A 22109-nucleotide genomic window follows, 5' to 3' on the forward strand; every position below is an offset into this window, starting at 1 on the left:
GATTGGTTTAACACTTTTGGTTACTACATGATCCCATATCTGTTATTTCATAGTTTTGACGTCTTCACCACTATTTTACAATGTAGAAAATAGTACAAATAAAGAAAAAACATTGAATGAGTAGGTGTTCTAAACGTTTGACTGGTACTGTATGTCTTACCTGTGATTAAATGTTTCCCACATATATACTGTAGCTACGTGTAGCCTACTTGGTCCCCACATTTCCCACTCTCCCATGCTGAATAGCCTGAAGCCACGGGGCTCTTCTTGCAGGCTCTGCTTCCCTATGTGGGAGGATTGCAAATCGTAGTTCAGTATGTACATTACAATGCGGTTTAATGGGAAATAATGTTTGCTTTTCTCAATTTGTGTTCATGGTCGACGGGAATTCCTTCTTATGATGTCTACTTGGAGTATAGAATACCACAATAGTCACAATAGCCATTAAACCTTGTGGTCAAACAAGGAAATGGTTCCAATTGTTTTTCCACCATTCATTTTTCCCATTCGGTATTTTATATACACTTAAATAAGGGCTGTGTTTGGTGTAGGCTTACTCTGGTGTGACGTTTTGATAACTCTTTAGGACTAAGTTACTTTTTATCAATATATTTGCCTGTATTTACCCCACAAAAATGAAATTCAAATAATCTGCTAATGTGGCTATCATAAAGAACTACAAATGCCATGATAATCTGGAGGAGACTGCCAAATCGAGGCAAAGCATTTTCAAATCTAAGAGTAAATGGAGACTAATATATTGATGAAAGTCCCCTTGTGCAAGAGAGATTTATATGGTTATCAAAATGTTATGCCACGGTAAATAAACCCTGTTTGACCACTAGGTTTTATGGGTTTTATGACACCTCCGATGTGGGGCTCTATTAGCGTTCTAAACAACTGGGAACTCAGAAATCTCAGACTTCTGACTTCAGTGTGTTCAAGATAACTCGCAATTTCATGTCGGAAACTCTAGCATCTTTATAGAGCTCCAATTTAAAGATCGCTGATGTCATGATTTGACCTCGTTTTTTTCAGAGTTCAAATTGTAAAGAATTCCATCGAAAATACCATTACATTCTTTGACAGATTTCTCTGATAGCGTGACACAACATCATATCTGTGAATTAAGCTTTTCCCATGGGAGTTAGCCAGGTAGGCATATTCATTTGAGCGAGCGTTTTTTATGCTATTTATTCTCAAATCCTAACCCTTTTTCGGTCAATACTTCTTGCCGTTCGTCTGTCTTTGTTAACCCATGATGTGTCACTGCACAGAACTGTAAGATGCTGGTAATGCTGATCGAGGTGCCAGTGCTGTGCTGGTACCAGTCACATCTAATGCAATTTAAATAATTATACTGAGACTAATTCACAATTTGTTCAATCAGGGAAGGGGCATCCAACCTTCACCATTACAAAATGTTATCAGTATATTCTACATAGGCTACTTATCACTGCTGAACACAAAACTAATAAACAAACCTTTTCTGTATTTCTTTTATTTCCTTTTTGACATAGACGTGTGTGTGTGTGTGTGTGTGTGTGTGTGTGTGTGTGTGTGTGTGTGTGTGTGTGTGTGTGTGTGTGTGTGTGTGTGTGTGTGTGCGTGTGCGTGTGTGTGTGTGTGTGTGTGCGTGTGTGTGTTTCAGGATCATAGACATTTTGTGTAAAGGTCATCTCCATTTCAATTAAAAATAAATGGGTATCATAGGATATTAAAATATTGCCATTTGACATATGCATTAAATTTGCTGACACAAATTCCATCATAGCTGCATCCCATCCCATATTAGATCACAATTGAAATGTCATTAAGAAGAAATTATACACTTGAAGCAGCAGTTAGAAGAATAGTTTTGACAGACCACAAGTTTCAATGAAAACAGCAATGAAAAATGGTGTCCCCTGTATTTTCATCTATATTAGCCCACAATAAATGACTTCAGCCCTGCTGAAAGTCTTGTTGAACACTTGAATGTGCTGACATCAGTCCAAGTCCCTGCCATCTTATAAAGACTTATCTCAGTGACTGAAAACACCCTTTACTCTGGTATCCTCCTCTTCTCTCCTTTCCCTATCTCCCTCCATCACTCTCTCTCTCTCTTTCTAAAAGCCCTTGGCTATAGTATGCACTGCAGACGTTTGTGATTGCTCGTAGTGTCGTCCTCCTCTACAGGAAGGATTGTGTTGTGGGTGGATCAGGAGAAGGGCATCTCCCATCTCTGGGTGTAGGCTGTCAGTTCACAGGGGCTGATCACCAGCATCTTACTGCTCTCGATGCCGTCCAGGGCCATCTCACTGTCCAGGCAGAAGTGGGAGGCCAGGTGCTCCAGATGGGTGCCTGACTTCTGCCATCGCTGGAACACAACAGACAATACAAAGATCAATAACTGTATACAGATACATGCATTTCAATGTTATTAAACTGCTATTGTCCATTAATTTTTACAGAATGCCATTGGTTCAAATAAATCAAAACGTTTGGGCAACTATTGTCCAATATGGACCCTGTAATTCTGTCAACTTCATATTTAGCTAATGATCTTTATTGCATGTCATGTTCATGGCACTGTGATGGCACATGGCACTCTTCCCACTATTCACCACTAGATGGCCCTCTTTACTCAATTTCTGGTGAGTCACTCATTTTGAGCAGGGAATTCTTCTTCTTGTTGATATTGTTGAACTTATACATTAACAAAACTAGAGGATATTAGCAAACATACAAGGAATCTGTCATTGCCTCACACATCCATCACTGGTTAGAACATGACGGCTGAGAGGCAAAGCCTGTTGCCAAGACTAGTGGAGCGTATCATGATCATGCCTCTCTTCAGTGGTAGAAACAATACAGTGGATACTAAGGGGATTTTCTGGATCAAAAAGGGCAAAGGTTGTGGGCGTGGCAGGAGGCGTGGCAATTAGCGGCTGGCCCATGTGAGTGGCTACATTTTTGTGAACAGGCCCCTATCTCCATGGTGTAGAGAATTGTTTGAATTTTTGAGCCAATTTCCTGAAACTCAAACAAATTTCTTGCCATGTAGAGAAAATGTTGCCGTTTTAAAGCTCATTTCCTGCAATTATACATATTCTACCATGGAGCTGGGAGAAAATCATGCCGTTTTAAAGCTAGTTTCCTGTAATTCTATGCTTTTCACCATGGCTAATGCTGTGCTCTTTTTCTCAAACATAATAACATAATGAACACTACTAAATTCATTGTTTTTGGAATTTTCAATTCTCCCTGACTGTCTACCTTTTATTTTGGTAATTGTTAGTTCTCAAAGATGATATTATTAAAAAAATAAGATATAGGTCCATTATATTTTCTACCTACTTTATATCTGGTTTTAGTTGTTTAAATTTACACTGAAAGCATTTTTCCATCCTGAAAATCGACTTGAAAAAAAATGTTTTGGTGCCCCGCCCAAGGAATAAAATGGCAGAAAAATCAATGGTGGATGTGATAGAGATACAAAGCGTCTTTGTTTCACAGTATTTAGAGTCAGTGAACAGAAACAAGTTCTGTTCCATTGTGACCCTGATCAAAGCAGGAAAGACTTAAATTGCCATGACATGTTTTTTTCCCAGTTTTTTATGAAGCAAAATGAGACTGCTCTTTTTAATTGATAAAAGAAAATAATTAAAACAAAATCAATTTGTATTCAGTGCCTGTGGTGCCTCTAAGTAATTCTTCTTGTTACTGGCTGTTGATGCACAACTGATAGTTAAGCACATTTATAGGCTCCTGAGAGCCTCTCTCTGCTGTAGCCTACAGTGGCCTGAGGGGAACACATGAGCACGGCTCTAATTAGCTATTATTGAACAGTTTCCTTCTATGTGCCAGGGGTGGAACATGTTGCTTTGGGAGCCTTTTTAGCAGGAGGAGGTAGTATATACCTGTACAACTTCGAAAAGTGGGAGACCTAAAAATCTACCTGCCAATTCAGAGATCTAATATGTGGTCCTGACTTATCTATGCAACACGAGACTGTAAATGAGCTGTGTATAATGTTTTAAGTGTGCTATTTATCATCTCTTTCTCCATCACTCTCGCGATCCTTCTTTCTCTCACTTCCTATGTTTTCACCAGACACAACATCATTATCACCACATATTCATGAATCATCTGTTCCTGCAGTCACCACCCAAACAAAACAATGTGAATACATTTTACAGTCATGCATGCTGCTCAAAACACCCTCCCACTCATAAACAGTATCTGCACACATTCTCCACAAACCAAGTCCTCTGTTTTGTTTTCCTCCTTGTTTACCAGGAACGTCAATAAAACATGTACAACCTTTTCGTACAGACTCAAACCATGTAAACAGCCTCGCTAGCATACTGTTAGATAAGCCGAAACAGACTGGGGAGGACCTTGCCTCTGTCTCAGGGTGCAGCAGCAGCTGGCTGGTGATACAGGCAGAACCCGGAGCTCTCAGGCACACTCTCCACTGCACTATCAGACTGCCTAAGTGAAAGTTGATTTATGGCTTGTCAGAAGTGACTTTGCTCGTTTGAGGCAGGGTGCCGGCAGGGGGCCGGCGTGATGAGTATTCAGGTGAGGACGGGTGCCCTCTGGGCTATTACTTGTTTCCCGTCGCCGATGTTACAGGGCATGAGCATGACCTGGGAGGCAGGAAAAGTGGTAGAGAGGGAGAGGCAGTGCTGTTGCTGGCGGATCTGCTGCCCGTGGGTGTAGATCCACTCCTGAGGAGAGAGAGATACACTGATGACACATCAACAACACGATAATTCCGTCCTAACAAAACTGTCTACGTACCATGTACAGTGGGGCAAAAAAGTATTTAGTCAGCCACCAATTGTGCAAGTTCTCCCACTTAAAAAGATGAGGTAAACATTTTCATCATTTTCATCATAGGTACACTTCAACTATGACAGACAAAATGAGACAAAAAATCCAGAAAATCACATTCTAGGATTTTTAATGAATTTATTTGCAAATTAAGGTGGAAAATAAGTATTTGGTCACCTACAAACAAGCAAGATTTCTGGCTCTCACAGACCTGTATCTTCTTCTTTAAGAGGCTCCTCTGTCCTCCACTTGTTACCTATATTAATGGCACCTGTTTGAACTTGTTATCAGTATAAAAGACACCTATCCACAACCTGAAACAGTCACACTCCAAACTCCACTATGGCCAAGACCAAAGAGCTGTCAAAGGACACCAGAAACAGCTTGGTTTGAAGAAATCAACTGTGGGAGCAATTATTAGAAAATTGAAGACATACATGACCACTGATAATCTCCCTCGATCTGGGGCTCCACGCAAGATCTCACCCCGTGGGGTCAAAATGATCACAAGAACGGTGAGCAAAAATCCCAGAACCACACGGGGGGACCTAGTGAATGACCTGCAGAGAGCTGGGACCAAAGTAACAAAGCCGACCATCAGTAACACACTACGCCGCCAGGGACTCAAATCTTGCAGTGCCAGACGTGTCCCCCTGCTTAAGCCAGTACATGTCCAGGCCCGTCTGAAGTTTGCTAGATAGAATTTGGATGATCCAGAAGAAGATTGGGAGAATGTCATATGGTCAGATGAAACCAAAATATAATTTTTTGGTAGTAACTCAACTCGTCGTGTTTGGAGGACAAGGAATGCTGAGTTGCATCCAAAGAACACCATACCTACTGTGAAGCATGGGGGTGGAAAGATCATGCTTTGGGGCTGTTTTTCTGCAAAGGGACCAGGACGACTGATCCGTGTAAAGGAAGGAATGAATGGGGCCATTTATAGTGAAAACCTCCTTCCATCAGCAAGGGCATTGAAGATGAAACGTGGCTGGGTCTTTCAGCATGACAATGATCCCAAACACACCGCCCGGGCAACGAAGGAGTGGCTTCGTAAGAAGCATTTAAAGGTCCTAGAGTGGCCTAGCCAGTCTCCAGATCTCAACCCCATAGAAAATCTTTGGAGGGAGTTGAAAGTCCGTGTTGCCCAGCAACAGCCCCAAAACATCACTGCTCTAGAGGAGATCTGCATGGAGGAATGGGCCAAAATACCAGCAACAGTGTGTGAAAACCTTGTGAAGATTTACAGAAAACGTTTGACCTCTGTCATTGCCAACAAAGGGTATATAACAAAGTATTGAGATAAACTTTTGTTATTGCAAATAAATTCATAAAAAATCCTACAATGTGATTTTCTGGATTTTTTTTCTCATTTTGTCTGTCATAGATTAAGTGTATCTATGATGAAAATTTACCGGCCTCTCTCATCTTTTTAAGTGGGAGAACATGCACAATTGGTGGCTGACTAAATTCTTTTTTGCCCCACTTTATGTGAGAGTAGATTTATGAAAACAAAACATAGCAGAAAACAGTCATGTCATACTACTGAAAACACACAGATTGCGTGTGTATCAGTGTATGCTACATCCAATCGTGAGGCGACCCAATTCCTCCAGCCTGGGAGAGTGTGTGTCTTCAGTATAGCACACACCACTTCCCACACCTCCAAAACATCTGTCTCTGGGAGTGGGCTCACTCTTCAGGAACATTCCATACATCATGACATAATAAGACTCTGTCTCTGTGGAACCAGACCAGGGAATATTACTGAGCCAGCATAGTGGAGATTGACATACACGCACACACACGCACACACACGCACACACACGCACACACACACAGACACAGACACAGACACAGACACACACAGACACAGACACAGGCACACACACACACAATCAAGTCTTGAGAATGGCCAAAGCCCAGATGAAAAACAGTACATATTTTGATCGCTGAAACTAAAGTAAGCCAATGAGATGCTTAAAAGCCTGTCTGTGTGTTCTTACTGGACAAGTCATTCTTATTTACAATGACAGATGAGGAACAGTGGGTTAACTGCCTTGTTCAGTGGCAGAATGACAGCTTTTTACCTTGTCAGCTTGGGAATTCGATCTAGCAACCTTTCAGTTACTGGGGCAACACTCTAACCACTAGTCTACCAGCCACCCCACTAACCACTAGGATACCTGTGTATGGTGGTGCAGGCATATCCAGCCACTTTTCATGGTCTAGCTAGCTTACAGAGGATTTGATATTGAGTGGGCCCACAAGGATCCAAATATTCACACATAATATGTCATTGATTCTAGTGTTTTATTGTAGAATATCAGACAGAAAGACTATTTGAAATTCCGGGTACAAGCTGCCAGGCAACATCCCTGTACCCACATGTCCAAGTCAGGCGAGATGCACTCCAACAGAGATGCACTAAACTGTGGTCTCATTTTATAGTTGTATCTCCTTCCCCTGCGCTCAAACAATAAGTGCATCTGTGTTCATGTCTGGGTCCCTGCCTTTTTGGAAAGCTAGTTTTTTTCTAACATGATATTGTGATGTTCTTGGATTCAACTTTTGTGCACTTCCTTGGTTTCATAGTGTCTAACCATGTGTTTAGAAAAAATATTTAAGGTAACTAAATAGGACAGGTTTTCAACCAATTCAAGCTGGTACTACAAATGTATGCTTGCTAGTACTTATTTTCCTATAGCAGAGCAAATTGAGAACTACTGATTTCAAACACAAGTGCCTCAAATACATGTAATTATCTGTAGAAATGGCAGATCCTGTCTAGTTTCTTTTGGCACAAAATAAGTGAGTTGATAGCAAGCGACACCTGAGGGCTGACGCCAAGATAGGAAGAGGGTTCAGGCAATGTAATTGGAGGCAATTAGGAAGATATGTAGTGAGCAGCAGCAGTAAGGACAACCTTCCCAACTGAACTGGTGATTCCTATACTGGATGTTTAGGATGGTCACCCAGTAGGAATGTATGTGTGTGTGTTTGACAACACAAAGGAGGTCCCGTGGTAATCACTAGACGGCCATGCTACGAAGGACCAAGTATATAGTCATAATTGATGAGCCTGTACATGAGATATTTGCTTCTGACCTTTAGCATACAGTGGATATGTTGCCTGTTTCTAACCAAGGTCTTTGAAAAGACATGTAGATCTAAGGATTCAGTGCAATGCCCAGAGTGAGGGCTTTTAATTATATGAACATGACAATTATTATACTCTGGTCCCCCGGGATTTAGCAACCATAGCGCATGCATTACCCAAACCACAGAATAATTGGCGCTCTCGAACGCGCGCTCTGGTTGACACACCCCCTTGCCGAGCACGGCAAAAGGAACACACATTGCATCACGATGGAGGAATTCAGATATGACTTCATTGTTTTAAACTACGGCGTGCAACATGGTTCAATGTGCCAGTAAATCAGCACGATCAACTTTATTTTGAATTGTATTGCCGCTGTCACGGAGCTCTAGAATTGGCATCAAGTTTATTGTGCTAACGAAGATACAAACAGAGTAATGGAGAGCACTGAATAACATGGCAGTACACGGGGTTTCGCCATCTTTATGCGTGTCCGCTATAACGACGAATCAAAGGTAAATTCTAACCATTTCTTAATATATGAATAGCGATCTTCTTACCAAAACATGTGCACTTTATAGTGGTAACATTCATACAAAACGTATGGCTGATAGAGCACAACTAGCAGAGCTACAAACGATTGAATACCTTTATTTCCCGAACATCACCTCGTGTTCTAACATGTGTTTCTTTCTCTTTTACAGGCAATTATCAATGTACCAGAGGACATCCCAGGCAAACGTCAAGCTCTAACACGGATTTGGAGATGACTTCCTAGAGAGGAGCAGCCATAGACTTAGATAGACATCGTATCATTGTATCGGTCCCTGTATGGCGTCCGTGAGAGCACGGGCAGCGCCATTGAGGCCATCTCCCTTTTGAAGTGGTACATTTTCTACTTCTACTACGTCAATGGCAAACAAACTGCCGCATAGTGTGTTGTTTGAACATGTATAAAGCCAAGGTTGGCGATTCAATTCCACCTCCAGTTATGGAATGTTTCCTCACCAGTAAAAATTCATTGGCTGAATCCTCCTGGTCACCCGGATGGAATTATGTGATCCTTCCTCATAATGGTGAAAGTCCTCAATGGCGCTGCCAATGATAAAACAGGCTTTTGGGCACTCAGAGTCCTCTATCTACACTCTTCGGGGGAAAAAAGGGTTCCAAAAGGGTTCTTGGCTGTCCCCATAGGAGAACCCTTTTTGGTTCCAGGGAGAACTCTTTTTGGTTCCACATAGAACCCTCTGTGGAAAGAGTCTATCTCTATGGAGCAGCCAAGGTTGGCCTAGCGTTGGGAAAGTGGTCCAGAGGAGTTAGCACTACGTTCAGCCAGTCTAACGTGTGCAACACATCTCCAAAGGTGTTCATTCCCCAAGGAGACCGGACAGGCACAAAAAAGGTCACACGAAAACCAAGTCCCATCCATTCTCCCAGCCACACACCATAACAACCTCTACAGTAGCCTATACTAACAAGACTACTTGAATAATTACAACATGTGCTGCGTAGGGAACAGACCTGCATCAGCATGACATGTTGACATGCTATTTTACACCCCATTTGATATGAGATACACCGTTCTGCCTTGAGAAGACAGCCCGATATTGTAATGTATATGCCATGTTCATCGTAAGAGCTAGTCCACCTGGATCAATAGTCCTCCTATTACCCTGCAGCAGCCACATCGTTACATTACAACCTTGCTGCAATAAGAATCACATCACCTAGAAACACATCACAGAGGATAGGGCCCAGTGTGTATCTGTGTGTGTGTGGGTGTGTGTGAGCCAGTGTGTGTGCACAAACATTATTTGTGGCATTGTGCGCACAAGTGACAGCAGACAGGTCAGAGGGCAGTGTGGGAGGTATGTGCATCTCACCTCTCTGTGGAGGTGACACCAAGAGGCCAGGCCACTACAGTAGGCAAGTCTCTGGGTTGAGAACAGAGGGCTGTAATAACCAGGCCCAGCTGGGTTTTGTGTATTAAACGGCAGGTGGGTGGAGACAAGGCCTGCTAGCAGATTAACAGGTCGGAAGGCAGAGGGCATGCACACAACACTGCTTAATAGAATAAACGGCACAGTGAAAATGTGCTCTGTATTAAATCTAATTACCCTGCAGTAATGGCACAGCTTTTTACGATGTCCGTTGTGGCACGCCAATGTTCATTTACTGTAATGTTAATCTAAGTGGCTCCGAGTCTAGGGGATCTCTGCGCTGCTTGAGGAGACAGTGTGTTTTCAGAGCAGGGGTAAGCAACTAGATTCATCCGTGTGCTTTTAAGTATGCTGCCTCTAATTCTCCCACATTTCTTTATCTCCCCTCCTGGAGGACCTGAGCCCTAGCAACATGCCTCAGGACTACCTGGCCTGATGACTCCTGGCTTTCTCAGTCCCCAGTCCACCTGGTCATGCTGCTGATGCAGTTTCTGCTGTTCTGCCTGCGGCTATGGAATCCTGACCTGTTCACCTGCTATCTTATACCGGGCCTGCTGTTTCCCCTCTCTCTCTCTCTCTCTCTCTCTCTCTCTCTCTCTTTCTACCGCACCTGCTGTCTTGGCCTCTGAATGCTTGGCTATGAAAAGCCAGCTGACCTGCTGCACCCTCTGTAACCACTGTGATTATTATTTGACCCTGAACGTTTGAACATCTTGAAAAATGATCTGGCCTTAATGATCATGTACTCTTATAATCTCCACTGGCACAGCCAGAAGAGGATTGCTGCCCCCCCCTCCCCAGAGCCTGGTTCCTCTCTGCCTTTCTAGGGAGTTTCTCCTAGCCATTGTGATTCTCCATCTGCATTGCTACTCTTTGGGGTTTCAGGCTGAGTTTCTTTATAAACACTTTGTGACATCTGCTGATGTAAAAAGAGCTCTATAAATACATTTGATTGATTGATAAAGGCTATATAATAGAGCACAGACAGGCTGGTTGGATAAAGTCTGAGTAAGAACATCCAGTCTTCCATATTGGCAGCTGCTGTGTTTTTGGCTGAATCTCCATCTACTTCCCTGTTTTAATCAGAACACCTGAGAACCACCAGCTTGGAACATAACGAACAGCTGTGGCCAGTCTCATACTGAATCTGCTTTGAGAGCAGTGTCCTACCTAGACCCAGACACTTCTGCTATTCTTATACACTGTAATAATAACAACACATAACAGTTGGGCTACTGTACTGCAGAAGCATAATAGGCATAGTCTAAATTAATGCTGACACAGTAATTAGACAGTAGCCTGTTTTACCATGTTTCAGCGCTGAATTAAAGCCAAATAAAGCATAATGTGCTTCCTAGGGAAATTAATTGGGAGAGAAAAAAAAACCACTCCTCCCGACCAAAACAAGTCAAACCATCTGAGAGCCTTTCTTAACTTCTGCATAACACACATCTCTATGACATCCTCTGATTCACATAAAGAATCACCCATCAACAGCTAACACTTGGCCTTAGAGAAAAGTGTGTGTGTGTGTACGCGTGTACACGAAAGACAGAAATAAGTGTACAGGGAGGTGCTGTGACAGCCGGTCACGGCGGTGAGAATGATCCTATCTGCAGAACAAGGTGCTTGGGAATAATCGGTGGAGGCTGAGAGGCGTTGAGCACTCGGGCAGGTCAGGTCTGCTTGCTGGTAGCCCTGACATGACATCAGGTAGAAGGAGAGAGAGAGTGCGAGACTGAGGGTAAATAAAAGAGAGAAGGGAGAGGCATATTGACAGAATGGGAGAAAAACAAACACAAAAAAGATTGATAGGGAGGAAGAGGGAAAAGAGAAGGGGAGAAAGAGGTAGAGGTGGAAAAAGAGAGCGAGAGGGGTGGGGGAGATCGAGAAAGAGGTAGAGAGAGATCCAGGTGTGTGAGCGAGTCGGTGTGTGAGACTGTCAGAGTGGGAGCAGCTCAGGCTGAATTCCACAAGTGCAAGATGATGCTTGTCTGCTCGAATTGTACAGAGACGGAACGAAAACATGACAGGAGCAGTACTGAAGGACGGGTAGAGAGGCTTAGCCCATGTTTGTTTTAAAACAGTGTGTGCTGGAGAGGCTAATGAGGACAGACACTTTCTGACAGCCTGGGATACATCGTACCTCTCTGTCAGTGAGTGTTGAAGCTGCTGGACTTGTGTGCAGAACAGCCCCTTAACCAGGCAGTAGTGATACAATAGTATTGACTCTGGACTAGACTTTAGTTCTCTGTATTCTTTGTGGATATTGAGTCTGTTCTGGGCCATACAGTAGCTCTCTGTCAGTGTGCGCTGAAGCTACACTACCATTCACAAGTTTGGGGTCACTTAGAAATGCCCTTGTTTTTGAAAGAAAGCAATTTGTTTGTCCATTAAAATAACATAAAATTGATCAGAAATACAGTGTAGACTCCTCCCTATGTTTTAGATATGTTCAAAACTACACGGTTTCTGGCAGGGGGTATGCGATACCATATCCTCAATTCACGGTGTTGCATTCCCTTTAGACCCGGAGGTCTGTCTACTGGGTAACTTTACTAACACCAATCTTAGGCAATGCCATACTATAAAGCTAACAGAAATATTGCTAGCGATTGCCAATAAATGTATTGCCATGAAATGGAAATTGGATTCCTCCCTGCCAGTTGCAATGTGGCTATCGGAAGTTAATAGTTGTATCCCTTTGGAGAAAATCACTTACTGCTTGAGGAATAAGTTTACAGACACTTTACAGAATATGGCAACCTTTTATTGACTATAAGGATAATCTCCCCTCACATCACATTGGTTGAAGAGCCAGTTTGCGCCGTTCTGTGAAGGGAGTAGTACACAGAGTTGTACGAGATCTTCAGTTTCTTGGCAATTTCTCGCATGGAACAGCCTTCATTTCTCAGAACAAGAATAGACTGACGAGTTTCAGAAGAAAGTTCTTTGTTTCTGGCCATTTTGAGCCTGTAATCGAACTCACAAATGCTGATGCTCCAGATACTCAACTAGTCTAAAGAAGGCCAGTTTTATTGCTTCTTTAATCAGACAACAGATTTCAGCTGTGCTAACATAATTGTAAGTGTTTTCTAATAATAAATTAGACTTTTAAAATTATAATCTTGGATTCGCTAACACAACGTGCCATTGGAACACAGGAGTGACGGTTGCTGACAATGGGCCTATGTAGATATTCCATTTAAAAAATCTGCTATTTCCAGCTACAATTGTCATTTACAACATTAACAATGTCTACACTGTATTTCTGATCAATTTGATGTTATTAATGGAAAAAAAAAATCTTTCAAAAACAATTGACCTGTAGCTCTCAGTTTATGAGTGTAGAGTCTTGAGCAAGCCATAGATAATACTGTTGAGTCTGTCTATTAAGTCTTGACTGTTTGAATGTTGAGTGTAGGCCGTACCTGGTTGAGTGCCGGCACAGATCTGGTCCCGATGCAGGGTGCCAGTGTGAGAGAGGGGAGGTCCTGTCCCTCCAGCTTCCGCGACTCTAGACAATTCTGTCTTTGACGAACCACCCCCGACTTAGAGTCCGAATCATCCGGCACTCTGAAAATACACAACACACATTTTGTCACACCCTGGTCTTAGTATTTTGTGTTTCTATTTGGTCAGGCCAGGGTGTGACATGGGTTTTTGTATGTGGTGTGTTTTGTCTTGGGGTTTTTTCACAAGTATTGGGATTGTAGCTTAGTGGGGTGTTCTAGGTTAGTCTATGGCTGTCTGAAGTGGTTCTCAATCAGAGGCAGGTGTTTATCGTTGTCTCTGATTGGGAGCCATATTCTTTGAGTGTTTCGTGGGTGATTGTCCTTATTTCTGTCGTGTGTTAGTTTGCACCAGTATTAGGCTGTTTCGGTGTTCGTGTATCGTTAATTGTTTTTTTTGTATTTGATTCGTGTTTACTTCATTTTTATTAAACATGGATCGCAATAGCCACGCCGCATTTTGGTTTTTTGAGTCTCCTTCACCTACAGAAAACCGTGACACATTTTATAAATGTATTTTCTTGATTTAGAGTATATTCCCCAATGCAGAATACAAGGCAGATGCATAATCTCTGAATGTAATATGTTGATACTCACGCCTGGGATAGATTCATGGTGGCATTTTTACATGCACATAAATAACTATTCAGTATAGATATTAACATTGAGGCTAGCGTGTCATGTTCCGTGGCCTGGCATTAATGTTTCCTCAGACAACGTCAACTGAATTACAATCGATATTTAAATGTACAGGAAGAAATAGCTGTTCACATGACAGAGCCATTTATCAGAGGTAGGCAGGACCTATGGCTTGGGGGGGGTGTAAGTAATGTTGTCTGCTGCCAGTGTGGGTCTGTGGTGGCTTTACAGCCCAGCTCATTCACTTAGTCAGCAAACAGGAACCTGGAACCAGCACAGCAGTGGATCCATCACGCACACACGCACACACTCACACCCCCCCCATAGGTAACAGTACTCATATCCCTTATATCCTTTGTGTGCTCTGCAAAAGTTTTGGAAATAGCCTATGACTGTACTTCTCTCTGTATATCACTCTCTCTCTAGCTCTTGTATGTCTTTAACATTCTCTGTGTATACTCTTCCTCACTTCTGTCCTTCCACTGGGACTTGTCCTCCCTATTTCAACTTTCTCTCAATTCACCTGTCTCTTCCACTAACTTTTTATAGTCTTTTTTTCTTACTACGCAATTAACAGTGGTTCCAAGTCATCTGAAAGGTCAGACCTCTCTCCCCCGAGTCACATTGTTCATTTCGGTCCATGGGATTAACCTAAACTCCACCACGCCTGGCTGTTGTTGTATCAGTCAGATTGAGCTGCAAGGCTGGCTTTTGAATCCAATGCTAGGCAGAACCAGAGCAATCAGGGAACAAAAATAGAGAGGCCTGAATATGAAAAAGAATCATTCATCTATTCTGAATGAACCATAATGGGATGTGTGTGAGTGGCCAGCCGCAAACACTCACTTGAGCTCTGGGTAGACGTTGTCCAGATACCACTTGAAGGATTTGCACTTGAGAATCTTGCGGAGCTCTTCCCTGCCATGAATGCTGATAATAGAGAGAGAGGGAAATTAATGAAGTGTATGTTAGAGAGAGGAACCTTTTTTATAATGCTGTCCTGCTCTAATCAGTGAAAAGGCAGTGCTACACGCTTACACAGAGGCAGGCACATTGCTCCAATATGTAATGCAGGGAGACCAAAAACGCTCTCTTTAAATAACCTGAATGATATAATTTGAACTGAACCGTCTACCCCGTTAATCGTGCTAAACCTGATGCAATGTATGTGTTCTATAATATTTCTCTTTATCAGCCCTCTGTAGAATATAAAATATAGCAGTAGTGTATGCTGTGTAGCAGTGTATGCTGTGTAGAAGTGTATGGTGTGTAGAAGTGTATGGTGTGTAGAAGTGTATGGTGTGTAGAAGTGTATGCTGTGTAGAAGTGTATGCTGTGTAGAAGTGTATGCTGTGTAGAAGTGTATGGTGTGTAGAAGTGTATGGTGTGTAGAAGTGTAGCAGTGTATGCTGTGTAGAAGTGTATGGTGTGTAGAAGTGTATGCTGTGTAGAAGTGTATGCTGTGTAGAAGTGTATGCTGTGTATAAGTGTATGCTGTGTAGAAGTGTATGCTGTGTAGAAGTGTATGCTGTGTAGAAGTGTATGCTGTGTAGATGTGTATGCTGTGTAGAAGTGTATGCTGTGTAGAAGTGTATGCTGTGTAGAAGTGTATGGTGTGTAGAAGTGTATGGTGTGTAGAAGTGTAGCAGTGTATGCTGTGTAGAAGTGTATGGTGTGTAGAAGTGTATGCTGTGTAGAAGTGTATGCTGTGTAGAAGTGTATGCTGTGTATAAGTGTATGCTGTGTAGAAGTGTATGCTGTGTGGAAGTGTATGCTGTGTAGAAGTGTATGCTGTGTAGATGTGTATGCTGTGTAGAAGTGTATGCTGTGTAGAAGTGTATGCTGTGTAGAAGTGTATGCTGTGTAGAAGTGTATGGTGATATGTCACTCACTCTCCGTAGGACTTGCCCCGTGCTGCAGGGCGAGCCGAGTAGTAGAAGAGCCTGAACTCGTCCATCCACACCTCCGCCGTGCGCCTGGTGTTCCTGCAACACAGCCAGTAGAGTAGGATTCAGCAGGCGTTTTACATTAAACCACTTCACTCCAGGGTGGGCCAGCCCAGACCACCAGTGTGAAAAGGCCTAGCGCGTATGTGACCGAAATAACCAAAGCCAAGCCAGCCCTCGCACATTGGTCTCAAACACATTCCAAGAAAATTCACCATCTTGTTTGGTAAAGATTAGCAGCAAAATAATAACGTTCTCCTGAGAGTTAAGTATACTGTATCATATTCCATATATGTCAAGCTCACCCTTTTCACTGAATGTTGTGGGCCTTATGCTCATCCTAGCTCCATTTCATTACAGTTTGCATATTAAATGGGGAAAATACGTAATTGAGAATTCCATAATCCTCAGACCCAAACGCACCATCCTGGTTCCTCTAGTGGATCTGCTACACCCACCCAGCCTTTAAAGTCTGAGCGCCCTGCATAGGTGAAGCATTTCATTTAATGATGGGATTGGTCCATGGAACAGTGAATGAAGTGGGTAAATAATTCTAGTAACGTGATTCCTCTGTTGCATACTGTGGACCTTCTCCCAATATATATGTGTTCTGTTATAGATGTTTATTCCAAAATCAAATTCTATCACGTTGTCATACATCCTGAACTCAACTCAACTCCTCTTTTGACATTTGAAAGCATCTGGAAAACTTAGAATTTTGGGTAAAGACACCTTTAAAGCTAGATGCCTCCCCACTTATGTTCTAATAGAAAGATGAGGGATGTTGGAGCAAACAAGCATATATTTTGGGATCTGATGAGGTATGACAGTTGAACTAAGCTCATGAGGCATTTATAAGTTATATTCTTCAAGACTCAATGGGTATGTATAATGAATTTACAAGTCCACAAATGGATGTAGCAACTGCAGATTCTAGCTTTAAAAGGTTCATTCCAGTGCATCTCTAGCAGAAACCCACTGTCCTGTACAGCTAATTAAACTAGTCTACAGCCTTATCCTATCCTTTTGTTCCTGACGGGCAGCAATACAACGTTTTGGCCTACTGTAAGCCCTGCTGTTTTGCACTCCTTTGAAGCTCACACATCACATCTCTCCTTTCCACCTCAACGCTACTCTTACACAGCCTGGCTTCTGAGCAGAAGACTTTGGGACAGAGAAGGACGTAAACTGCTTGTAACACAAATGACAGTGACATTGTGCTAAGAGCGGAGCACACGGAGACAGCAGGTGAATAAATTAAATAGAATTATCAATGGGCATGCTGAGCCACCAGCTGCCATTAGAAGCTTTTTTTTTCTCCCCACGACATGAAATCAAACATCATTCTTGGAGCAATTATTCATTAACTCGACTGAACTATGCTAGACATACACATTCTGTTGACAGGATGAAGTAATTATTCATTGAAGCCTAATGTGTTTTATGTCGCCAGTAGAAAAAGAGATGGCTAATCAGTGAACAAACAGTGAGCGCTCGCTGCCAGTCAGTCACAGAAGATGCAGCCAAGTCAAGGGGTGACTGGAACACAACAACACATTTTCTGAAACTGCTCTGCAATCCAATCAAATCGTGTGCTGCTCACTTTACATATTCAGACCATGCCGTGACCTTCCTCAAAGCTAATTGCAAATGAGAAATCCAAATAAAGAAATCTGATTCTGTCGATTAGCGGCATTGTTAACCAAGGGCAGCATTTCGGCTTCATGTCGAAGTTAAACATTTGATAAAAGACGATATGCTTTCACAAAGTTTTCAAATAATAGAATTTGTGCGCACACACAATTAGCTGACTAAATCCCTGTCAAACACAGTGGGAACATGAGCCTAATCCCTAATATGGAAAGAGAGGGACAAACCACTCTGATGTGCAGGGGACAATAGAGCTTAGCATAATTCATTCAAAAGACAATGTTTGGCAAAGCTTTAGAGCACACTACAGCAATTTCTTTCATTTATATTTGCCACGTTCGCTGCAAATCTGTTCCCAGTATTGGGTTGAATTGCACGGATATTGGCCTATCAATCACGCGAACAATGTAAAAACAGCAAAATATATATATTAGTATTAGTAGTACATATGAAGTGTTACACTTATTTTTAATTGCATTGCCACGATTGTACAGCTGTAACACATGAACAAAGTGAATACGGCTCAATAACACGTACAGTATCACATACAGCGCGGTACAGTCACAGTGCAGTACTTTGGTTGTCTTGGGTTGCCTTGCTATTTTGGAGAAGGCAGTCCAATAGATACATTAAGATGTGGGTCTGGGTGTAGTTGTTAGCTGTTTTTGTATTTTGGAGCAGGTGGATACAGTACAGATGGGGTCAGGTCTTACTTGATGTAGGTGTTGGCGTTGCCCTCAGGGAAGATGTAGGGGTGTTTCTTGCGGAAGACGTGGCCGACCCTGCTGCAGGGGATAATCTCTAGGCTCCCTCCACACATCCACACCCGGAATGAGATCTCTACACACACACACACACACACAGCTACCATTAGTTATCATTGTCACATGGAATAGCTCAGGGGACAGCCATGAACCACGAAGAGTAGCACTGTATTGTCTACTCAGTGCTTTTAGACGGTATGAGTCCTAAGGCAGGGACAGGCAGGGACAGGCAGAGACAGGAGAAATTCAATTCAAACACACACAGTATTACAAAGTGTTATTGGAAATCTACACTATATGAGGCAACTCTGATGCTTTGCATATTTGATAACATGCTTGTTGCCTCATTTCTCAGGTTTAAACTCATGTTTTAAACTGCCGTGTCCTCTGCTCATTTAGAAGTGCACCATCAGCCACGTGAATGTAAACAAACAAGTCCCCTCCGTGGCCTGGTCTAATTTAGCCCAGGCTAATACAGTATAAACATCGGGCTGATGCTACACACCTGTCTTTTAAACCCAAGAAAGTGGAAGTTTTGTAGCCTCAAACACAGCATGTAAAATAATGCTTCCTTTTTCGGAGTAACATGCTCAAAACTTTTCCTATAATGAACACGATGGGAGACAGAGAGCTGGTTTCAAGTGCAGGGCACAGCAGGTGTTTATTGTAAAGGACCACAGGAGGAGGCAGGTAGCAGGGTCCAGGGGCAGGTAGGTCAAACACAGGAGGAGGCAGGTAGCTGGGTCCAGGGTCCAGGGGCAGGTAGGTCAAACACAGGAGGAGGCAGGTAGCTGGGTCCAGGGGCAGGCAAAAGGTCATACACAGGGGGGCCGAAAAGGAAACAGTACAGGCAGGGAAAAGGCTAGTAACGTAGTCCGGGAGATCAGGCAATAGGTTAATAGCAGGAAATGCGATAGGCAAAAGGAGTCATTAGTGAGGCAGGCCAAAACTATCATACGCAGGCGGATTAAATTACAGGCACCCCAACGCTCCGAATAGAAGTGTGTCACAAAACAAACAATACCTCACAATGATGGGGTGCAAAGAACTGAAGTAAATAGTGTGTGATAATGACATACAGGTGTGTGAACAGGTGATCAGAATTCAGGTGATTCAGATCTGGAGAGTGAGCTGCGTTCAGGGGATCTATGTGTTTGAGAGTGTGAGCTGGAAAGTGGGCTGTAGAGTGAGCTGCGTTCAGGGGATCTATATGTTTGAGAGTGTGAGCTGGAAAGTGGGCTGGAGAGTGAGCTGCGTTCAGGGGATCTATGTGTTTGAGAGTGTGAGCTGGAAAGTGGGCTGGAGAGTGAGCTGCGTTCAGGGGATCTATGTGTTTGAGAGTGTGAGCTGGAAGCAGACGTTACATTCCCTACAGGCATCTGAGCTTTTTCGACTTTTCAAAGTGTCAAAGGAAGCAGCGCAGGGAGTAAGCACGTGATATAGAGAGAGAAATAAAAGAGAGTTGTGAGGGAGATGAGAAAATGTGTGTGTGTGTGTGTGTGTGTGTGTGTGTGTGTGTGTGTGTGTGTGTGTGTGTGTGTGTGTGTGTGTGTGTGTGTGTGCATGTGTGTGTCTGTGTGTGTGTGTGTGTCTGTGTGTGTGTGTGAGAGAGTTAGAGATTGAGAGAGAGAGAGAATGAAAGAGAGAATGAGAGAGAATGAAAGAGAGAATGAGAGGGAGAGAGACAGCGAATGAGAGAGAGAGAGAGAGAGAGAGAGAGAGAGAGAGAGAGAGAGAGAGAGAGGAAGAAATAAAAGAGACTGGGGAGAGAGATGTTGAGAAAGAGGAAGAGCATTCTTTCCCAGTCTCTACTCCTTTCTTTATTGATCTGATCTGATCAGCAGCAGTACAGTCAGGAGAAACTGTCTGTCTATTATGTGAACCCCAGCATCCTTCTGCCAGAGATACATGGGAGAGTGCTAGTCAGCCTCCTGGCTTTTTAGAAACTCTAATAAAGTATGAATCATCCCCACTACTACCTCGGTTAGCCCTGGCTGTGGTGCACAACTTGCCTGCAGATGTACCTGACAGAAGCAAGCATGAAGCAGGGAAGAGACGTGGTCACGCTACCTATTGCTCCAGGGGTCTGGCTTGGACTGGAATAACTGCAATGTTACACTCTCTCTAGCTTGTTTCACAGTGGCGTGGTGTTATGCTGGTCAATAATTGGTCATATAAAATTATGCTTAATATTTGTGTCTTCTTGACCCTTGGTGTTTTAACTACACAGTAAATGTTTGAAGCCCATCATATGGAGAGGGTTTGATTGATTTGAAAAAGTATCACTCAACACTTTTTTGGGGGTTTGGGACTGTGGTAATGACCATTACAAACCCAAACACAATAAACCAACTGTCCTGCTTTAGTAAGAAAAGGTCTCAAGGCGAAGGCATCCTTGAGCAGACTGAAAGAATTGTGTCAGCTATAGAGGCTGGCTACTAGTGCTGACAGACTGACACACTGCACCAATTCAGGTGCTCTCAGGCACACACAACAACATAATCCCCTCAACCCAGCTCCAGCCCAGTCAACTGACTCACTCACCAAAGTTCTCCCCACCCCAGATGTCCATGGCTGTGTCATACTTCCCCAGGTGGTTGAACCACGACTTGTCAATCACAAACAGCCCTCCGGCGATGATAGGCGTCCTGCAGGAGAGAGAGAATTCCAGGAGTATTATATCATGGAACGTTGACTGGATGGGTAGACTTGAGGTAGTTTGTTGGTATGTTTTTTGTAGACACTAAGAACACATTATGATAGATCCAGAATGGTGATGGTAGAAGAGTCCAAACTTATATCTAAACCCTCCCCGTCTCCAACCGGTTGAGTGTTGCTGATGTGAATGATGAGGATGTCCCGGGCAAGGCCCAGTGAGTGCGTGTGAGCCGCTGAGTAAAATGTAAATTGATTGAGTGATACAGGAGCCAGTCGGGGCAGATGGGCGGGGCGGGCAGGGCCGGCTGACAAGCAGAGGCCAGTGAGACGTGTAAGAGGATACCTTCTCATTATCAGGCAGAAGGTGAAGCTGCACCCAGGCCCTCCATGGAGTGCCAACCGGGACCTATCTAACACAATTCACTCAGCACAGGATCGAACAAAGGCAGAAAGAAATAGAGGCAGAGAGGAGAGAGAAAAAATATATAGGAAACAGTTCTGTCCGCATAGGATAAGGGTTCCAGGAAGAACCCTTTTGGGTTCCATGTACAGTGCCTTCGGAAATTATTCAGACCCCTTGACTTTTCCCACATTTTGCTAGGTTACAGCCTTAATCAAAAATGGATTCAAAAAATATTTGTCCATCATCCATCTACAAACAGTAGCCCATAATGACAAAGCATAATGTATTACAAATAAAAAAATGGAAATGTCACATTTACATAACTATTCAGACCCTTTACTCAGTACTTTGTTGAAGCACCTTTGGCAGCGAATACAGCCTCAAGTCCTATTGGGTATGACGCTACAAGCTTGGCACACCTGTATTTGGAGAGTTTCCCCCATTCTTCTCTGCAGATCCTCTCAAGCTCTGTCAGGTTGGATGGGGAGCGTTGCTGCACAGCTATTTTCAGGTCTCTCCAGAGATGTTTGATCGGGTTCAAATCCGCTGGGCCACTCCAGGACATTCAGAGACTGGTCCCGAAGCCACTCCTGCGCTGTCTTGGCTGTGTGCTTAGGATCATTGTCCTGTTGGTGGTGAACCTTCACCCCAGTCCGAGGTCATTAAGCATTAAGGA

At 43.2% G+C, this 22109-nt stretch overlaps 1 protein-coding gene and 1 long non-coding RNA gene across 2 annotated transcripts in view; one reads left to right on the forward strand and one right to left on the reverse strand.

The window, feature by feature from the left end:
• Positions 1 to 1494: 1494 nt before the first annotated feature.
• Positions 1495 to 22109, reverse strand: part of LOC135557614 (polypeptide N-acetylgalactosaminyltransferase 14-like) — a 120867-nt gene continuing 100252 nt past the window's right edge. Inside the window, exons 9-15 of the mRNA XM_064991054.1 lie at positions 20917 to 21020; positions 18322 to 18448; positions 15905 to 15997; positions 14859 to 14942; positions 13293 to 13437; positions 4596 to 4715; positions 1495 to 2359 (exon numbers count right to left, since the gene is read on the reverse strand). Of these exons, the coding sequence (XP_064847126.1) occupies positions 2201 to 2359; positions 4596 to 4715; positions 13293 to 13437; positions 14859 to 14942; positions 15905 to 15997; positions 18322 to 18448; positions 20917 to 21020 (832 nt within the window). The 3' untranslated portion in view covers positions 1495 to 2200. The remainder of the gene's footprint in view (positions 2360 to 4595; positions 4716 to 13292; positions 13438 to 14858; positions 14943 to 15904; positions 15998 to 18321; positions 18449 to 20916; positions 21021 to 22109) is intronic.
• On the forward strand, positions 8170 to 11708 carry LOC135557615 (uncharacterized). Its single transcript, XR_010458237.1, has 2 exons — positions 8170 to 8436; positions 8626 to 11708. It is a non-coding gene; the product is annotated as an uncharacterized LOC135557615 (long non-coding RNA).

This window comes from Oncorhynchus masou, chromosome 16 (genome assembly GCF_036934945.1).
Source record: "Oncorhynchus masou masou isolate Uvic2021 chromosome 16, UVic_Omas_1.1, whole genome shotgun sequence".
Taxonomy (NCBI): Eukaryota; Metazoa; Chordata; class Actinopteri; order Salmoniformes; family Salmonidae; genus Oncorhynchus; species Oncorhynchus masou.